At 49.1% G+C, this 15,323-nt stretch overlaps 1 protein-coding gene across 1 annotated transcript in view; it reads right to left on the reverse strand.

The window, feature by feature from the left end:
- The window catches only part of ttc7a (tetratricopeptide repeat domain 7A), a 72,204-nt gene that overhangs the window by 20,319 nt on the left and 36,562 nt on the right, over positions 1 to 15,323 (reverse strand). The window contains 3 exon segments of the mRNA XM_064318289.1: positions 1,950 to 2,084; positions 3,227 to 3,327; positions 4,029 to 4,145. Coding sequence (XP_064174359.1) covers positions 1,950 to 2,084; positions 3,227 to 3,327; positions 4,029 to 4,145 — 353 coding nt within the window.

Here is a 15,323-nt window from a genome sequence, read left to right on the forward strand (position 1 = left end):
AATGTTGAAAACAGTTCTAGGGGGCTGGAGAGCTCTGGGAAAAGGGTGAAGGGGTAGGAGAGTGGGAAAGCGGGAATGGGGCGAGGGATTAAAAAGGCAGAAATATCTACTTGAACCAAAGCTTCTACACAACTCAACAACACCCTCATGTTCCCATGGTGATGATGAATAGTTCAGATGCTTCGAGGAAGGAGCTACTATTTCAGAGCAGATTATTCAAAGGGCCTGATGACAAGGTAGGATTCATGTTCCCACTCACGCCACCCCCACACCCTCCCCCCCATCAACACACTCGCACGCACGCACATACACACACACCTATCCCGCTGATCGCTATAGGCATGGGCAAGGACAAGCCGTCTCCTCAGCAGCTGAAGGCAGATGTGTCAGGAACATGGAGAGGGGGGTCGGGATGGAGAAGGCACTGCACACTAGATTCATTAAAATACTGATACTGTGGATTCTGGGAGGTATGCAAAGTCATGCATGAATTGATCCAGTGCTTTTAAGTTTTAGAATATACAAGGATACATGCACGTGTATGTAAACGCACACACACACGCACGCATTATTTACTTTTGCACCTGTGTACCTGTGTTTTCCCTGCTGAATGTATGTGGACAGAGCGAGCTGTGCGAAACTGAGCTCTTCAGGGAGACACATGGAGGTGGCAGGAGGAGCACTGTGGACATCGAAGCCACATCACATCCACTGCCACTCTGCTAGAGCCCAGTGCTAATCTGCCAGTATTCACAGCATCTCACCCCCCCTCTCTGTCTAGCCCATACCCTAACACACACAGACCACAGCCCTCTCCCTATCGGTGTCTATCTCTCTAACTCTATCTGTCTAGCACATACCTTAACACACACAGGCACATACCCTACCACACACAGACCACAGCCCTCTCCCTATCGGTGTCTATCTCTCTAACTCTCTCTGTCTAGCACATACCTTAACACACACAGACCACAGCCCTCTCCCTATCGGTGTCTATCTCTCTCTCTCTGTTCTATTTCCACTCTCATTTGTGTGCACAAACATACACTCACACACACACACACACATGCACACACACGCAAACACAGATAAACACACACACACGCACACACACACACTCACGCACACACTCACACACATGCGCGCGCACACACACACACACACAAACACACAGATACATGCACTCTTTTTTCTCTCTGGGAAGTGCTAATAAATGTACTGCACTGTCTCACTTTCTCACTTTCTCTTACACACACACACAAACACACAAACACACACACACTCCGTCTCTTTCTCTCTCTCACCTTCGCTGCTGACCGTGCAGTCCCAGTTAGTCACTGAACGTGATAATAACAACACAGACAGCCTCTCAACTGCGCTCTCAGGTGAGTCACCTCTGCCACGGCAGAGGATCAACAACAACACATCGCTCCCCTTCCACCGCTGATGCAGCCAGATGGAAAAAACAACACCTGTCACCCTCTGCTGAGCTACTCATTGCTGTTTGGCCGTGGGTCAGCTGGATGAAATCAACAACATTAACACGTCAACTGGGGAGGTGCCCACTTAGTCACTGACATTCATCGCTAGTAATCAAACACCGATGCTGACGCGTACACTACTTTTATCATGTGAAGTGCCATCTTTATAGAGGCAGCCAGCCAGCCAGCCAGAACGGGACCCATAACCCACACTACATTTTCCTTCATAGTGACAGGACAAAATTGCTCACACCAGTGTCACTTAACTTGTCACTTACATCCACTCCTACTATAACAGCAAATAAATATTTTTCAATTGGTAGGTTCGGAAAATACAGGCCACAGCCTACCCTGTTAAATCCGACGTATTGAGTACTCTTATTTAGTTATTAAGAACTATAATTTTTGTGTCTGAAGCTTTGATTGGCTGACAAACAAAGATGAGGTGGGCTGTGAGTGGTCCTTTACCTGCTTGCAGCCAGATGTGCTCCAGTGTTGCCCAGATGTGGGCGGGGCCTTGTCTGTGGGCGGAGCTGATGGCCGACACCTCTGACATGGCCTGCTCCAGGCGGGAAGCCGCAATAGAGGCGGCACTCTGGGACCCTGAACAGAAACAGGGAGGAACAGAGGAGGTCAGTGCAAAATATCTTACACACACACACATACAAACACACTACACACGCACTCACACAAGCACACACACTATACACACATACAGTACACACACATGTACTCAGACACAAAAACACACTACACACACATACAAATTCATACATGCATACACACACTCATGGGAAAGTTGTTAAATTTAATTTAACAAATTTTACAATGCACATTCAATTCTAAGAGATATGTGGGTCTGGTGAGAAATAGACTCATGTAGGGGTCAGGGTACCGAGGGTATAGGGTAGGGCAAAAAAAAAAAAAACCCCAGCTTCTAGGTTCAGAATTAAGTGAAAAAATATACTAGATATCAAATGTTCTTTAAGCATGGGAGAGAGTGAACGGGGCACAGGACACAGCCAGGCTGAAAGTGTCCAAACGGGACAGGTGACGCAGCAGTATGGCTACAGCCCTAGCCCGGAACAGGGGGATGGGGGGGTGGGGGGGTGGGGTGGGGGAGGGGGGGGCTGGCCTAAAATACAGGCCTGAAAGGCAGCGCAGCTGTGCCAAAGCCCCCAAAATGTCACCCGTTTATCACTTCCCCCCGCAGCGAGAGGGCAGGTCTAAAACCGGACTGCGCGCCCCTCCTCCGCCCCGCCCCACGCTCAGGGAATCCCAGCAATCCCAGTGATCACGGGGGGCAGGGTGTAATGAGGGGCAGCGGGGGTTAGCGGGTCCCGTCCTGCATTCTCCGCAGAAGAAGGGGTGCGGGGTGCAGGGTGCGGGGTGCGGGGGTCGGGGGTAAGGGTCAGGTTCAGCACTCTGGACATTTGTCTTTGGCTGCGCCTGACTGGAGCCGTGGAGACCGTGTGCGTGAGATCTCCACGAGCGTCTGCTCGCCAGCTGCTGGGCCCGCCCACGGCCCCGCCCATGGCCCCGCCCACCCGCGGAGCGCACGCCGTTCAGTTAACCTGGAATCACTGCAGGGAGTGGCCCCGGAGCCAGGGCAGGGCATTCCACTGTCCCCTGCTGCCCACATTACAGTCCCTTTTAGGGACACGCTGGGCTGTGGAGCAGTGTGTGAGTGTGCGTGTGTGTGTGTGTGTGTGTGTACAGTATGTGTGTGTATGGTGTGTACCCACTTGTCTCACAGTCCTGGAAGTCCGGCAGGGTGAGGTGCAGCCCACTGGGTTTGCGGCTGAGTGGGGCTGGTTCCGGCAGGCTGCTGCTCTCGTCAGTGTCACTGAAACACACACACACACGCACACACACACACACAGCACACACACGCACACACACATACACACAGCTGTGAGGCAGGTGTCAGATGATAAAGTTACACATTTGTCCCTATTTCTCTGATTCTCTCTCCCACACAGGCCATGCCCCCACCCCCCACACCCCCGGGCCCCCGCCCCACCTCCCCACCCTGCTGCCACTTCCTGACACATGCATGACCAGACCCTGTTCCACTGACCCTCAAGGGTTTCAGGCATGGGAAATATAAACACAACACACACAACACACAATGCCAGTTCCTGGGGGAATATGAAACACCAACCAGACCACTGCAGCACAAAGAGACTTTTTTTAGAACTAACCAACCTGCAACAACTTTTACCTCACTAAATTTAACCACAACCTGAATTACAGCACCCTCTACTCCACTAATAACCACAACCGAAAAACACACACACATCTACATTCATATGCAAACACACACACACACACAAACACACACACACACCCACATTTATATGCAAACATACACACACACACACACACATATATACAAACAAAAATGCACACATACACATTCACAATCTTACACCCATACACACCCCAATAACACACATGCATACACACACCCATTTTCACAGGCATGCACTCTCTCTCTCTCTCTCTCTCTCTCTCTCTCTCACTCGCTGCCCCCCCTCCCCTCACCTGGTGCGCACGTAGTCATAGCGACTGTGCCACAGCTGCAGCATGTCCTCACAGGTACGCAGTGCAGTGGCCGGTCCATAGAGGACTTCCTCCAGCTTCACCTTGGTGAACAGCAGACTGTGGGACGCAAGTGACAGACACTATATCAGCAGGGATCAATTTACGAATGCACAGGATTGGACAGTTTTGATGGATTGTACAAACAGAAAATTTGAAATGCACACGCATACACACACACACCACAAACTAGCGCAAGTGGTCTGATGGATACCTTTCTATGTTGCCATGAAGCCATGACTTCAAGGGTGTCCATTAACAAGAGGGACAGGTTGTGCCCCTTTGGAGAGGGCTATAAAGTGGAGGTCATAGGACATGAACTTGGGATCACCTCATATTCATTAAGAGATGTGTGACCTCTAACCTCACATTTACACAGTGTGAACCACTGACCCGCAGCGAGAGTGAGCAGATAAAAAAGAGCAGAGACTACAGGCGAGTCAGGGTCACTGTGAAAGAGCAGTCAGCTGCTGTGTTTTACAGAGAGGCAGACAGAAAAGGCCTGTCCTGACCATGTAGGCCGAGACCCTTCAGCCTAATTCATCTTTCATGCAGATTCCCGTCTTCCACTTTCATGTTGCCAGTGGCACACACACACACACACCTCAGACTGGCAGTGGTGAGGCAGTACCAGCCTTGCCCCGGGCACCGCGGCTGTTTGAGCTGATATTACCCCACTGTTCCAGGGGCAACTGCCCCACAATCTCCCCATGCACTGCTTAGATCGTGCAAAACCAAAACACAAGCGTACATTACATTTTACCGTACTACAGCAGAGGCTACCTGGCTTTCTTGCTAAGTTACTACCTAAATAAAGTACAGTTGATATCCATTTATTATCTGGTCTGCTTGCAAGTTATCTACCAAGCAGCACTTGCTACTTTAAGTACAGGCTAGCCAGAAGAATGCCTGAAAATGTCGCCAGCAGTAGTCATGGAAATAGAAAATCCAAGTCCTCTAGACAGTGATCGGTCACATAGCCCGATTATCATATGCAACCCCCTGTGGAGGTGTACTTGCCCAGATAATACTTGAAATAGCGGAGAGGGATGGTGGGGTAGTGGGGGGTAGTCAGGCTTCATCATAATTGAAGAGGCAGCTCTTGGTGTGAGATGAGCTGATTATGCGTTCCTCATTTCCGTTCTACGCACACTCACAAACACACACACACACACACACACACACACCAGCAATGCAGTGGGGACAGCCCTGACACTGACGCTGTCCCTTTAAATAGAACACCCAGAACACCCATCTCCACGGCAGCACCGCTGTTGCCATGGGAAGAGGCAGCTTTGGAAAACCCTGACTGCATCAGAGGGCGGTTTAAGTTTTGCTAACACTGTTTGTCACCTTAAATAAAGAGCCCGGATTCAGTGGCGAGGCTAATTTGCTAGCGGAGAGGAAGCCTCATAACTCACACAATGACAGGGCCATTAACTGCCATTATCCGCTCGCTAGCGGCTGGCCTCTGCCAGCGTCAGCCCGGCTAACATGGTCCCCGGGGATCAGCGCTGCTGACCCAATCAGACCCCAGCATGCTCTGATAAGGAGGGAGGCGCGCAGGCAGCTACGCGGAGACCAGCCCCACTCCGGCACGTCGTTGTGCCCGTGCGTGCGGTACCGTGCGGCCGACCTCTCAGCAGGCTCTCTGCGGCCCGCCTGCTAACGTCCCGCCCCGGCTCGCTGGACGGGAACGCGGGACGCACCCCTCGCTCATCCCCGGCGACGACGAGGTCCTGATCACAAGGACAAAATCTCTGACGCAATTTAAACATTCTGAATCAAAAATCTAGCGCAACATCAATGCTCAGGCAGGAAACAGCAGCCTGGCATGATAGGGTTCAAATAAAATCATATCTTGAATAAGAAGATCATTCAAGATCGGAATTATAATTATAGCATGCAGAGAAAGTGACACTGTGTTGATTGGCAATGTTCTGCATTTGAAATAAGATCAGATCGTAATCTCTTTTACGATCTGATCTAATTTCAAATGCAGAGCATAGCCAATCAACGCAGTGCTACTTCCTCCGCATGCTCTAATTAATCAAACATAATAACCTTTTGATCTGTTTGTGTAGACACCCATTTTGTTAGTATAATTTTGATATCCCTGCCTCACTAATGACTGGAGAGGGAGACAACATGGCCCTTCTTTCTATCGTCATAGCAGCACAAATTTCGGAACAAAACACTTCTGTAATTAAAGTTATCAATTAGCCGAATGCGCTCTTCGACCGTCTCTTATGGAAAGAGAATTAGAGGGCAGCGGCAGCGAGTTCTTCCGCCTCTGAGTCCACGTGCCTCATTAGTTCTGAATTACTCCCCATCAATATCGCCAGTTACAGCACTGGCCTTTGTGATGGGCTTAACACGACCACAGATCACAAACTCCCTCCTTTCTTCACAGAAATCCCAATGAAGGCAAAGTGCCTATATCCAGGCCCTTACACCCTTAGTCCTTAGGTCTTAGGCATTTATGAACGTGTTCTCAAGATATGGCAACATAATGCAAATTATACCAGAATAGTATTGCCGCTGTGTCCCCGGGACGATATGCCTCAATATAGCCAACAAAATGTATTATTAACAAAGGCGACAATACATACAGTAGGCATCTATTGGAAATATTTTTGGAGTGGCTCCAAATATTCAAATAAATTATTCAATGTGTGTTTTTTTTTTCAGCATATGGCACCATATTTTTGTTGCATTAATAAAGAGGCGGGGCGCGATATTCTGGAAAAACAAGCGCAATCAAACGGGCGGACAGAGGCCCACTGCTCCCTGCCGTTCGGGCCTGTGGCCTGTGGCCTGTGGGCTGTGGCAGTGAAGACCAATCGCGTCGTTTGGGCCCTCATCACAAACAGCGTCATCTCCGCGGTCCGCTCGCAGAAAGCCTCTCCCGTAAAAAGGCCGTGTCCAGGACTTCAATCACCCGGCGCTTTAAACCCAGAGCGGCGCCAGTCGATACCGCCCAGGGGCGACTCCCGCACGGGCCCCTCACGTCTCCACCGCCATCGATCGCTCGTTTTCGCTGTCACCTGTTAGCCAATGCGGCCGCGGGCGATCGTTCTGAGCAACGGCGCGCGTAGGGGAGGGAGAGCGCTGCACCCGGTTTATCGCTGTATGTACTGTACGTCCAGTAAAAATAACCTGTAGAGCGCAGAACACCCCTGTTTGGTGGGTATGCACGCGGGATAACGCGTGTGAGCGTGCAAGGTGTGCAGGGTGCGCGGGTGTGAATGGGTGCACACCACTGTTAAAGAACCGAACATGTCCGCGGTGTGCGTGAGCCAATGCGCATATGTGCATGACAGTCTGCATAACCAATCAGGCATTGGCGTCTCATCTAGGCAAATGCAATGCTAATTAAGGAATAGCCGGGTTCACTAAAGCTTCCTGATGATGCCTGTGAGCGCCGGGTAACAGATTAAGGAGGAGCCCAGGCGGGGCAGGTAACCGCCCTTCACCTGGGCATGGTGGCAAAACGATGTCAGCGGGTCAGCCGCCATGGTAACCGCTGTGCTCACGCAGCGCTAGAACCTCTAACTGACCCGGCAGTCACACGACAAGGCCCGGGGGGGGGTCTGTCCAAACGAGAGATCTAGTTGAGATAATGACACTGTGTTGACTGTCTACCCCCCCGGCATGACAGTGAAGTCAATCTGTTCTGCAGCTTGGCTGTACAAAAGCACAAATGACTATTGGCAGGGTCACAGAGATCCTGCTCAAAGTGTCCACAAGCTGATGACAGAGCACCTGTCAAACACAGGGCGCCAAGTGGCTAACAGTGATGGACAGATTAATGGTTTGACTCCCAGAGGACTTAGCGTGCGTGAGTGTGTGTGTGTGTGTGTGTGTGTGTGTGTTTGCATGAATGTACAAGTGAGTGAGAAACCGAGTGAGAGAAGTTAACTGTATATCAAAATGTGTGAGGATGACTGTTGGTGTATGTGTGTGTGTGTTGTCTCTGGACAAGCTGTGGCAAGTTGGGTACTGACAACGACTGTTAAAGATTCACTGTGGGCCAAAGATCGTAGCTTCTCTGTGCAATAAATGTGGCTGCACTTCTACAGTAGATGGATGCTCTGTGACTTCCATAACTAACACCAGGTGTTCAAACCCAGGCTCGGCACAGTGCCAGGTACTCTCGAGTCTGTCGGTAACAAGCTGAAGGACCTGTTCCTGCTGTTATGCATCCTTATGTCAATACACAGACAAATCAGTTACTGACACCTCAAAAGGAGTATCCACAATAAAAAAATACAAATTCTGTCTTGATGTTGATATGACAGAAACCAAATTGGTTTTCATTAAATTTTTTGTCATGCCTTTATGAATCTGGTGATATTGAAGGTGAAACTGTAATCTATCTGAGTATCACTTTGAATATCAGCAATCAGTAATCAGCTATTTTTTATTTTAAACTAAGCAATTGGAGCAGGTAAGACACAATTACACACACACTGTATAAAAATGTGTGAACCCACCTGCCTATTTCATTTTCAGAGAGTTCAAGTGTGTCACTCAGTGAGGTCCAGTGTGTCACTCAGTGAGGTCCAGTGTGTCACTCAGTGAGGTCCAGTGTGTGTCACTCAGTGAGGTCCAGTGTGTGTCACTCAGTGAGGTCCAGTGTGTCACTCAGTGAGGTCCAGTGTGTCTGTCTCAGTCAGTTCCAGTGTGTGTCTCTCAGTCAGTTCCAGTCTCAGTCAGTTCCAGTGTGTTTGTCTCAGTCAGTTCCAGTGTGTGTCTCTCAGTCAGTTCCACTGTGTCTCAGTCAGTTCCAGTCTCAGTCAGTTCCAGTGTGTTTGTCTCAGTCAGTTCCAGTGTGTGTCTCTCAGTCAGTTCCAGTCTCAGTCAGTTCCAGTGTGTTTGTCTCAGTCAGTTCCAGTGTGTGTCTCTCAGTCAGTTCCAGTCTCAGTCAGTTCCAGTGTGTTTGTCTCAGTCAGTTCCAGTGTGTGTCTCTCAGTCAGTTCCAGTGTGTCTGTCTCAGTCAGTTCCAGTGTGTTTGTCTCAGTCAGTTCCAGTGTGTGTCTCTCAGTCAGTTCCAGTGTGTTTGTCTCAGTCAGTTCCAGTGTGTGTCTCTCAGTCAGTTCCAGTCTCAGTCAGTTCCAGTGTGTGTCTCTCAGTCAGTTCCAGTCTCAGTCAGTTCCAGTGTGTGTCTCTCAGTCAGTTCCAGTCTCAGTCAGTTCCAGTGTTTGTCTCACGGAGTGGTGAGACAGCAGAGAGGCGAGGATGGGATGCTGTACGCTCTAAATTAGGCCCTTTGCCAAGACAGACTGTCAGAGATCGCCATTTATCATAGAGTACATGGAGAGGGATGGGGGAGAAAGAGAGAGAGACAGGCAGGGATAGAGGGAAAGAGAGGGGGAAAGACAGGGGGAGAGAGAGAAAGAGAGATGGCTCGTTTCCTCCAAGCTGAAGACGTTCTCCAATTATTTTTTATTCCCCCTCTCGGTGGCGTCACACTTCAGTCGGTTCCAGTCGCCCGCCCTCTCGGATCAATAGCGCATCGAGATGACCCGTCTCCAGGGAAACGCAGACGGAGAAACGCAGCTCGTTACGGATTCCCGAGGGGGGGGGTGGGTGGTGGGGGGGTTCTCAGGTGGGGGGAGGGAGGGGGTTTGGGGTTGCACATTGTGCCTGTTGACACCGAGATGACAACTGGCACCAGGGGAGGCAGAACAGAGGACACACCTGTCACTGAGTATTGTGTCGACAACTAAAGTAAAATATATATATCAATACAGACTTATGCTGACGCTGTAGAAGAGCTTCTTAAAGCAGAACGCAACAATCTCACCTGCATTTAAAGCCCAATGCATGCCCTGCCCGCCTCACTGCCTTTAATGTTCAGAATGCTCTATTAAAGAACATTTCTAAAGTGTGGCATCACACTGTACCAGCACTTCCCTGACCAATCAGCAGAGAGAAGCGCAACAGCAAAGCGGATGAAAGACGTCAGTGGAACAGAAGATAGCTACTCTGAGACCTGAGGGGCGGAGCTAGAGGATGCTTTCATTGCCCCGCAGTCTCTCATTTCTGCAGCCAATGGCCATTAAGAGCCGTTACACAAGTAAGCCGGCACCGCGGTACCATAAGGTGCCATGTTCAACAACGACTGATACCTTTCACACAATAAAAAGGCCACAGCTACCGTTGTGCACTCTGTTGCGTCCTGAGACCTAATTTATTCTAATCACATGGCTGGTAACCAATATCACAGCCAATCGCTGTCCACTCCCCCAGGTCTGGCCACACCCTAAAATAACTTATCTGTCCTCTCTCTTCCCTCTTTCTCAGTTTCTGGGCTCTCTTACAGTTCTGCACAGTACAGTATTCACACCACGTTCAGGGTGCTCGGCTATTTTTGGTTGCGACTGCAGGAAGCAGTCCTCGCTCACTTGCGCGCTCGCTCGCTCGCTCACTCACTCAGCGAGCGAACAACTTCCCCAGAGCAACAGCAGTGCCTTGTCTTACACCCCGAGACGACAAGAAGGCCAGCAAAGAGGCTACTGCTACCCAAGAAATAGCCTGAATAAAAAGGCAGTTTTCAACTGAACACATGAAGCTAACCTCTGCATAACAGGGATAGATGTCACAGATCACATCACATATGACAGGAGAAAAATTGCATATGGTGGCTATGTTCAGATATGTAGCATTAACGTTGGTAACTGGGCAAATTTTTCTTAAATGTCTCCTCTGCCCTGCGTTTTTTTTAACTCTGAACAGATCACTTTATTTTCATTTTCACCTTCACAGTAAAACATCACCTTCACTGCGTGTAAAATGTTTCCTGTTACATTTGATTAGCTGGCAGATAGAAAGTAGGGAGTCACTGCTAAATTTGACTGGCTGAACTGCCAGGAAACTGCAGTGACATTTGACTGGGCCTTGACTGCATGGTGAACCTGTTTCTGGCACACACCACCGCCATAAATACACACACACAGACACACAGACACATAGACACACACACACACACACACACACACACACATACATCCACATGCACATTTAACCTGCACACATGCACATATATTCACAGAACTATGCCTTTAAAAGCATGTGCATGCACACACACATATGTACAATTATATAATAAGCATTGTGCAGACGCAGACACACACAAGTATAACATACAAATGTGTATGCGCACATGTACACATAAACACACATTAAAGTGCACATGGAAACATACACACAGGGAGACATGCATGTGCACACAAACACGCACAGGGTTTTTAACCTGCTGAGGATCACAGAATGCAGAAGAAGGACCGGTACACAACATCCCGCTGTTGCTATTCCCCAGTCTCTCTCTCTCCATTCATCCCCCACTTCCTCCCTCCCACTCACTCACACTCTGCAGAACGGTCTGGTACACAGCCTCATAGACCTGACGAGCAGCCTGGCCTTAACGCAGCACTACGTCCAGAGCACTCCTTCATTCAGTCACCCTCAGACAGCCACCACAACGGATAAAGCCTCCTGCCTGTACGCAGCACACATGAACAGGCTCTCACACACAAACACACACAAACACATCACCGCTGCACTGCTAAAGCCTGTTAAATGCTGCCGCCTGCACACTCACATGCACGCTTTCACACACACACACACACACACACACACCCACATACAGAAACACACACACACACACATACACACACACACACACACACATACAACACACACACAACACACCCACATACAGAAACACACACACACACACACACACCACATACAGAAACACACACACACACACACCACACACACACACACACAAACACACACATACACACAACAAACACACAACACACACACACGCACATGCACACACACACACACACACACACACCCACATACAGAAACACACACACACACACACACATACAGAAACACACACACACACACGCACATGCACACACACACACACACACACGCACACACACATACAGAAACACACATACACAAAGACAAAGCATACTCTTATACAAAAGTACACTCACACAAGCAGGCAATTGTCACACTTTCACCTCAGACACTGGGTACGGGGGTCCAGGAGCCTGTCCTGACAGCTTGCTGGCCTGTGACCCCCCCTCCCTACCAGAGTGACACATGGTGGGCATGCCCCAGCCTCACAGAAGGCTCCCTGAGGGGTTCTCAGATCTCCCCCATGGGAGGGGGGGTCTGTGTCACTTACCACAGGCATGTTTTAACATCTCCACTTCACTCACCATCACCTGCTGGAATTGATCTACATGACAGGGATCCCTGTCGCTAAGGCACTTCTGTAGCTGTCCATACAACTGCATTATTGATCACTGAGGGGATGGGGGCAGACTGACATAATCTCTGATCAAACAGAAAAATGCTGCAAATGATAGCGGAGAGCCTGCCTCAAACACACAAACCCACACACGCATGCATGCTAGCAGGCAAGCACGCAGGCACACACGCACACAGACACACACAAATGCACACACAGCTACATGCACACACACACACACATACAGCATGTGCAAGCACGCAGGCACACCACACAGCACACAGAACAACAAATGCACACACACACACACACACACAGGTACACATTCTAACACGCACGTGCACACACACACACGCACAGTCAGAACAATCTTGTATTTGCTTCCTGTCGTGATGAAACAAGAGACCATGGAATATCTCTCCCTCTCTCTCTCAATGTCTCTCTCTCTCTCTTTCTCTTAATCCTTCTTCTTCCTGTGAGAGTAACTCAAAATGTCTCTCTCCACACCCCCCCCCCATGTCCCTCTCTCTCTCTTTCATCCTTCTTTCTTCCCCTGCTGATGCAGTATACGGGCTCATCATCCCCAGTCCCTCCACTCTGCTCCACATGACCCAGTTTCCTCTGAAGACGGCTCCGCTGGCCGGCTGATCGAAGAGTGAAGAGTTACTTAAGCAGAGGGAGGGAGGGAGGGAGGGAGGGAGGAGTGCGGGGACAGAGTGAGGAGATGTGACAGTGCCGCACGCCCCCTCTCTCTCTCCTCCTGCACAGACTGTACAACAGCGCTGGGAAGGCAAGCAAGGGGGACAATACGCTTTACACACACACACACACATATTCTACACACATTCTAAACACTCCATGCGCAATCCACACACACTACACATACTCTATAGACACTCTACACACACTCTATATGCACTTTATACACACACATGCCCCACAGATTCTACACACCCTACACATACACAGATCTACACAATACACATATTCTAACCTTCTACAACACACTATTTTACTACACAACCATCTCATACGCACTCCACACACACTCACAACTCTACAGCACTCTACAACACTCATGCCTTATCACACATCTACAGATTACACACTACACATACACATATTCTACACACATTCTACACACACTATAAACACTCCATATGCACACACAGTTCACATGCACACATACACAAGTACACACACACATATAAAACAGAACGCATAAAAACACGTGCACACAGACATAATGCAAATGCCCATGTACACAAACTCAAAAATAACACTCCCTCCTTCCCTCTTCTCAATTCACCTCTTCCCCCCATCCCAGCAACCAGATGCTCCCCCTCAGAAGCCTCTTTCAGCACTTTATAAAGCGATGAGTAAAACAACATCCCCCGTGGTGGATCCCCCATAGGGCCACACACTCCAGCGCATCTGTGTGCCAGCCAATCAGCCGCCATCGAGGCCTCACGGCCCGTCTCTGTCACTCTGTGTACGGCTCACAAACACATAATTACTTCTGCAAGTCTTTCATTTTTACCACAAAACAGATTCTTGCTTTCACTCAGATTTTTTCTAAATAAAGCCCAATCAGCACTCCCCACTGACTGAGATGGGGACGAAAGACCAGCCAGTGCTTCTTGATTGCGCCTTTTCCTAGATAATAGAACGTTCTGGTACACCCCCCCCCCCCCCTCGCTGCACACACACATACAGTAAATATGGATATTCTGGGGGAATAAATTGTCTCAGGTGATGTAACATGAAAAAAATACCTCAATCTAATTTTATTCTGAACTGTATAAACAAAGGCAGTCTTTCACACAGAAGCCCACATACACACACACACACACACACACGGATTATAAGAATGTCATAATATCAGACATCAGAAACGGCAAGAAACCCCCACACTGCCTTCTACCCCTCTTTCCCCTCCCCACCACTAGGAACAGCCACTCCGCTCTGAAAGGATGACCTCACGGTTGTCAAGGTTACGGGGATTCCTGGCACTCAGAGGTCTGTGATTGGTCCAAGCTTTAGAGAAGCCCTTAAATGGGTCAAAGCAGTCAAGGGTCTCCAGGGTAGAAATCAGGGAAGAGAACGAGAGATTCTGCGTGCGTGGATGTGTGTGTGTGTGTTTGTGTGTGTACGAGATTCCTGTTCCTGGTACAACCCAAAGATTCATGAATACTACAACAATCAATCTGTGGTGGGAGGGGGAGGGGAGAAATGATGTAAGTCTCCAATTATATATTGATATTTCTTTCTTTTGGTTTTCATTTTGTAACATAAATCACCGAGCGCTTAGAGGGTATTGAGTAACCTCTTTTTTCATGATCCTAATGCAGCAAAAAGCCAATTTCTCTCTATCTCTCTCTCTCTCTCTCCCGCTCTCTTTTTCTCAGTCTCTCTCCATATGAAAGCAGGTACTTATGATGAGGTGTAAATAAGCATCACACCTAATACAGGATGACAGACTCTCCTGTTATAACATGAATGAATCAGACATTATTTTTGGATTGGAAACAGCAGGTTCCTAAAGGCATCCTTTGTGGATTGAACACTCTGTGAGTTTGGGTTCTGGTCCAGCCTGGCGTGATCGGGGGCCAAGGACTTAAGTACCCCTTCCTGAGCCAAAACCCAGAGAAGGGTGCGCTGTCACCAGGGGAAGACAGGAATGGAGGTAGGAAGTATAAAATCGGGGGAAGGGAGGGCCATAAAGGTCCTAAACCACAGAAAAGCTGATTTACCTCCAAAAGAGTTTTACACACACATACCCACACACACACACACACGCTTACACTTTACAATCGGCTCAATCTGGAGTGAGAGGATCCCAGCAAAACCACAGAGCCCAACAATGACCCCTGGTGGCCACACTGTGAAAAATAGCACCCCGCCACCAAAATTTGTATTAACACTAATACAGTTGCAATTGTATGAGTGCACCAGTG

Source organism: Anguilla rostrata, chromosome 18, assembly GCF_018555375.3.
Source record: "Anguilla rostrata isolate EN2019 chromosome 18, ASM1855537v3, whole genome shotgun sequence".
Taxonomy (NCBI): Eukaryota; Metazoa; Chordata; class Actinopteri; order Anguilliformes; family Anguillidae; genus Anguilla; species Anguilla rostrata.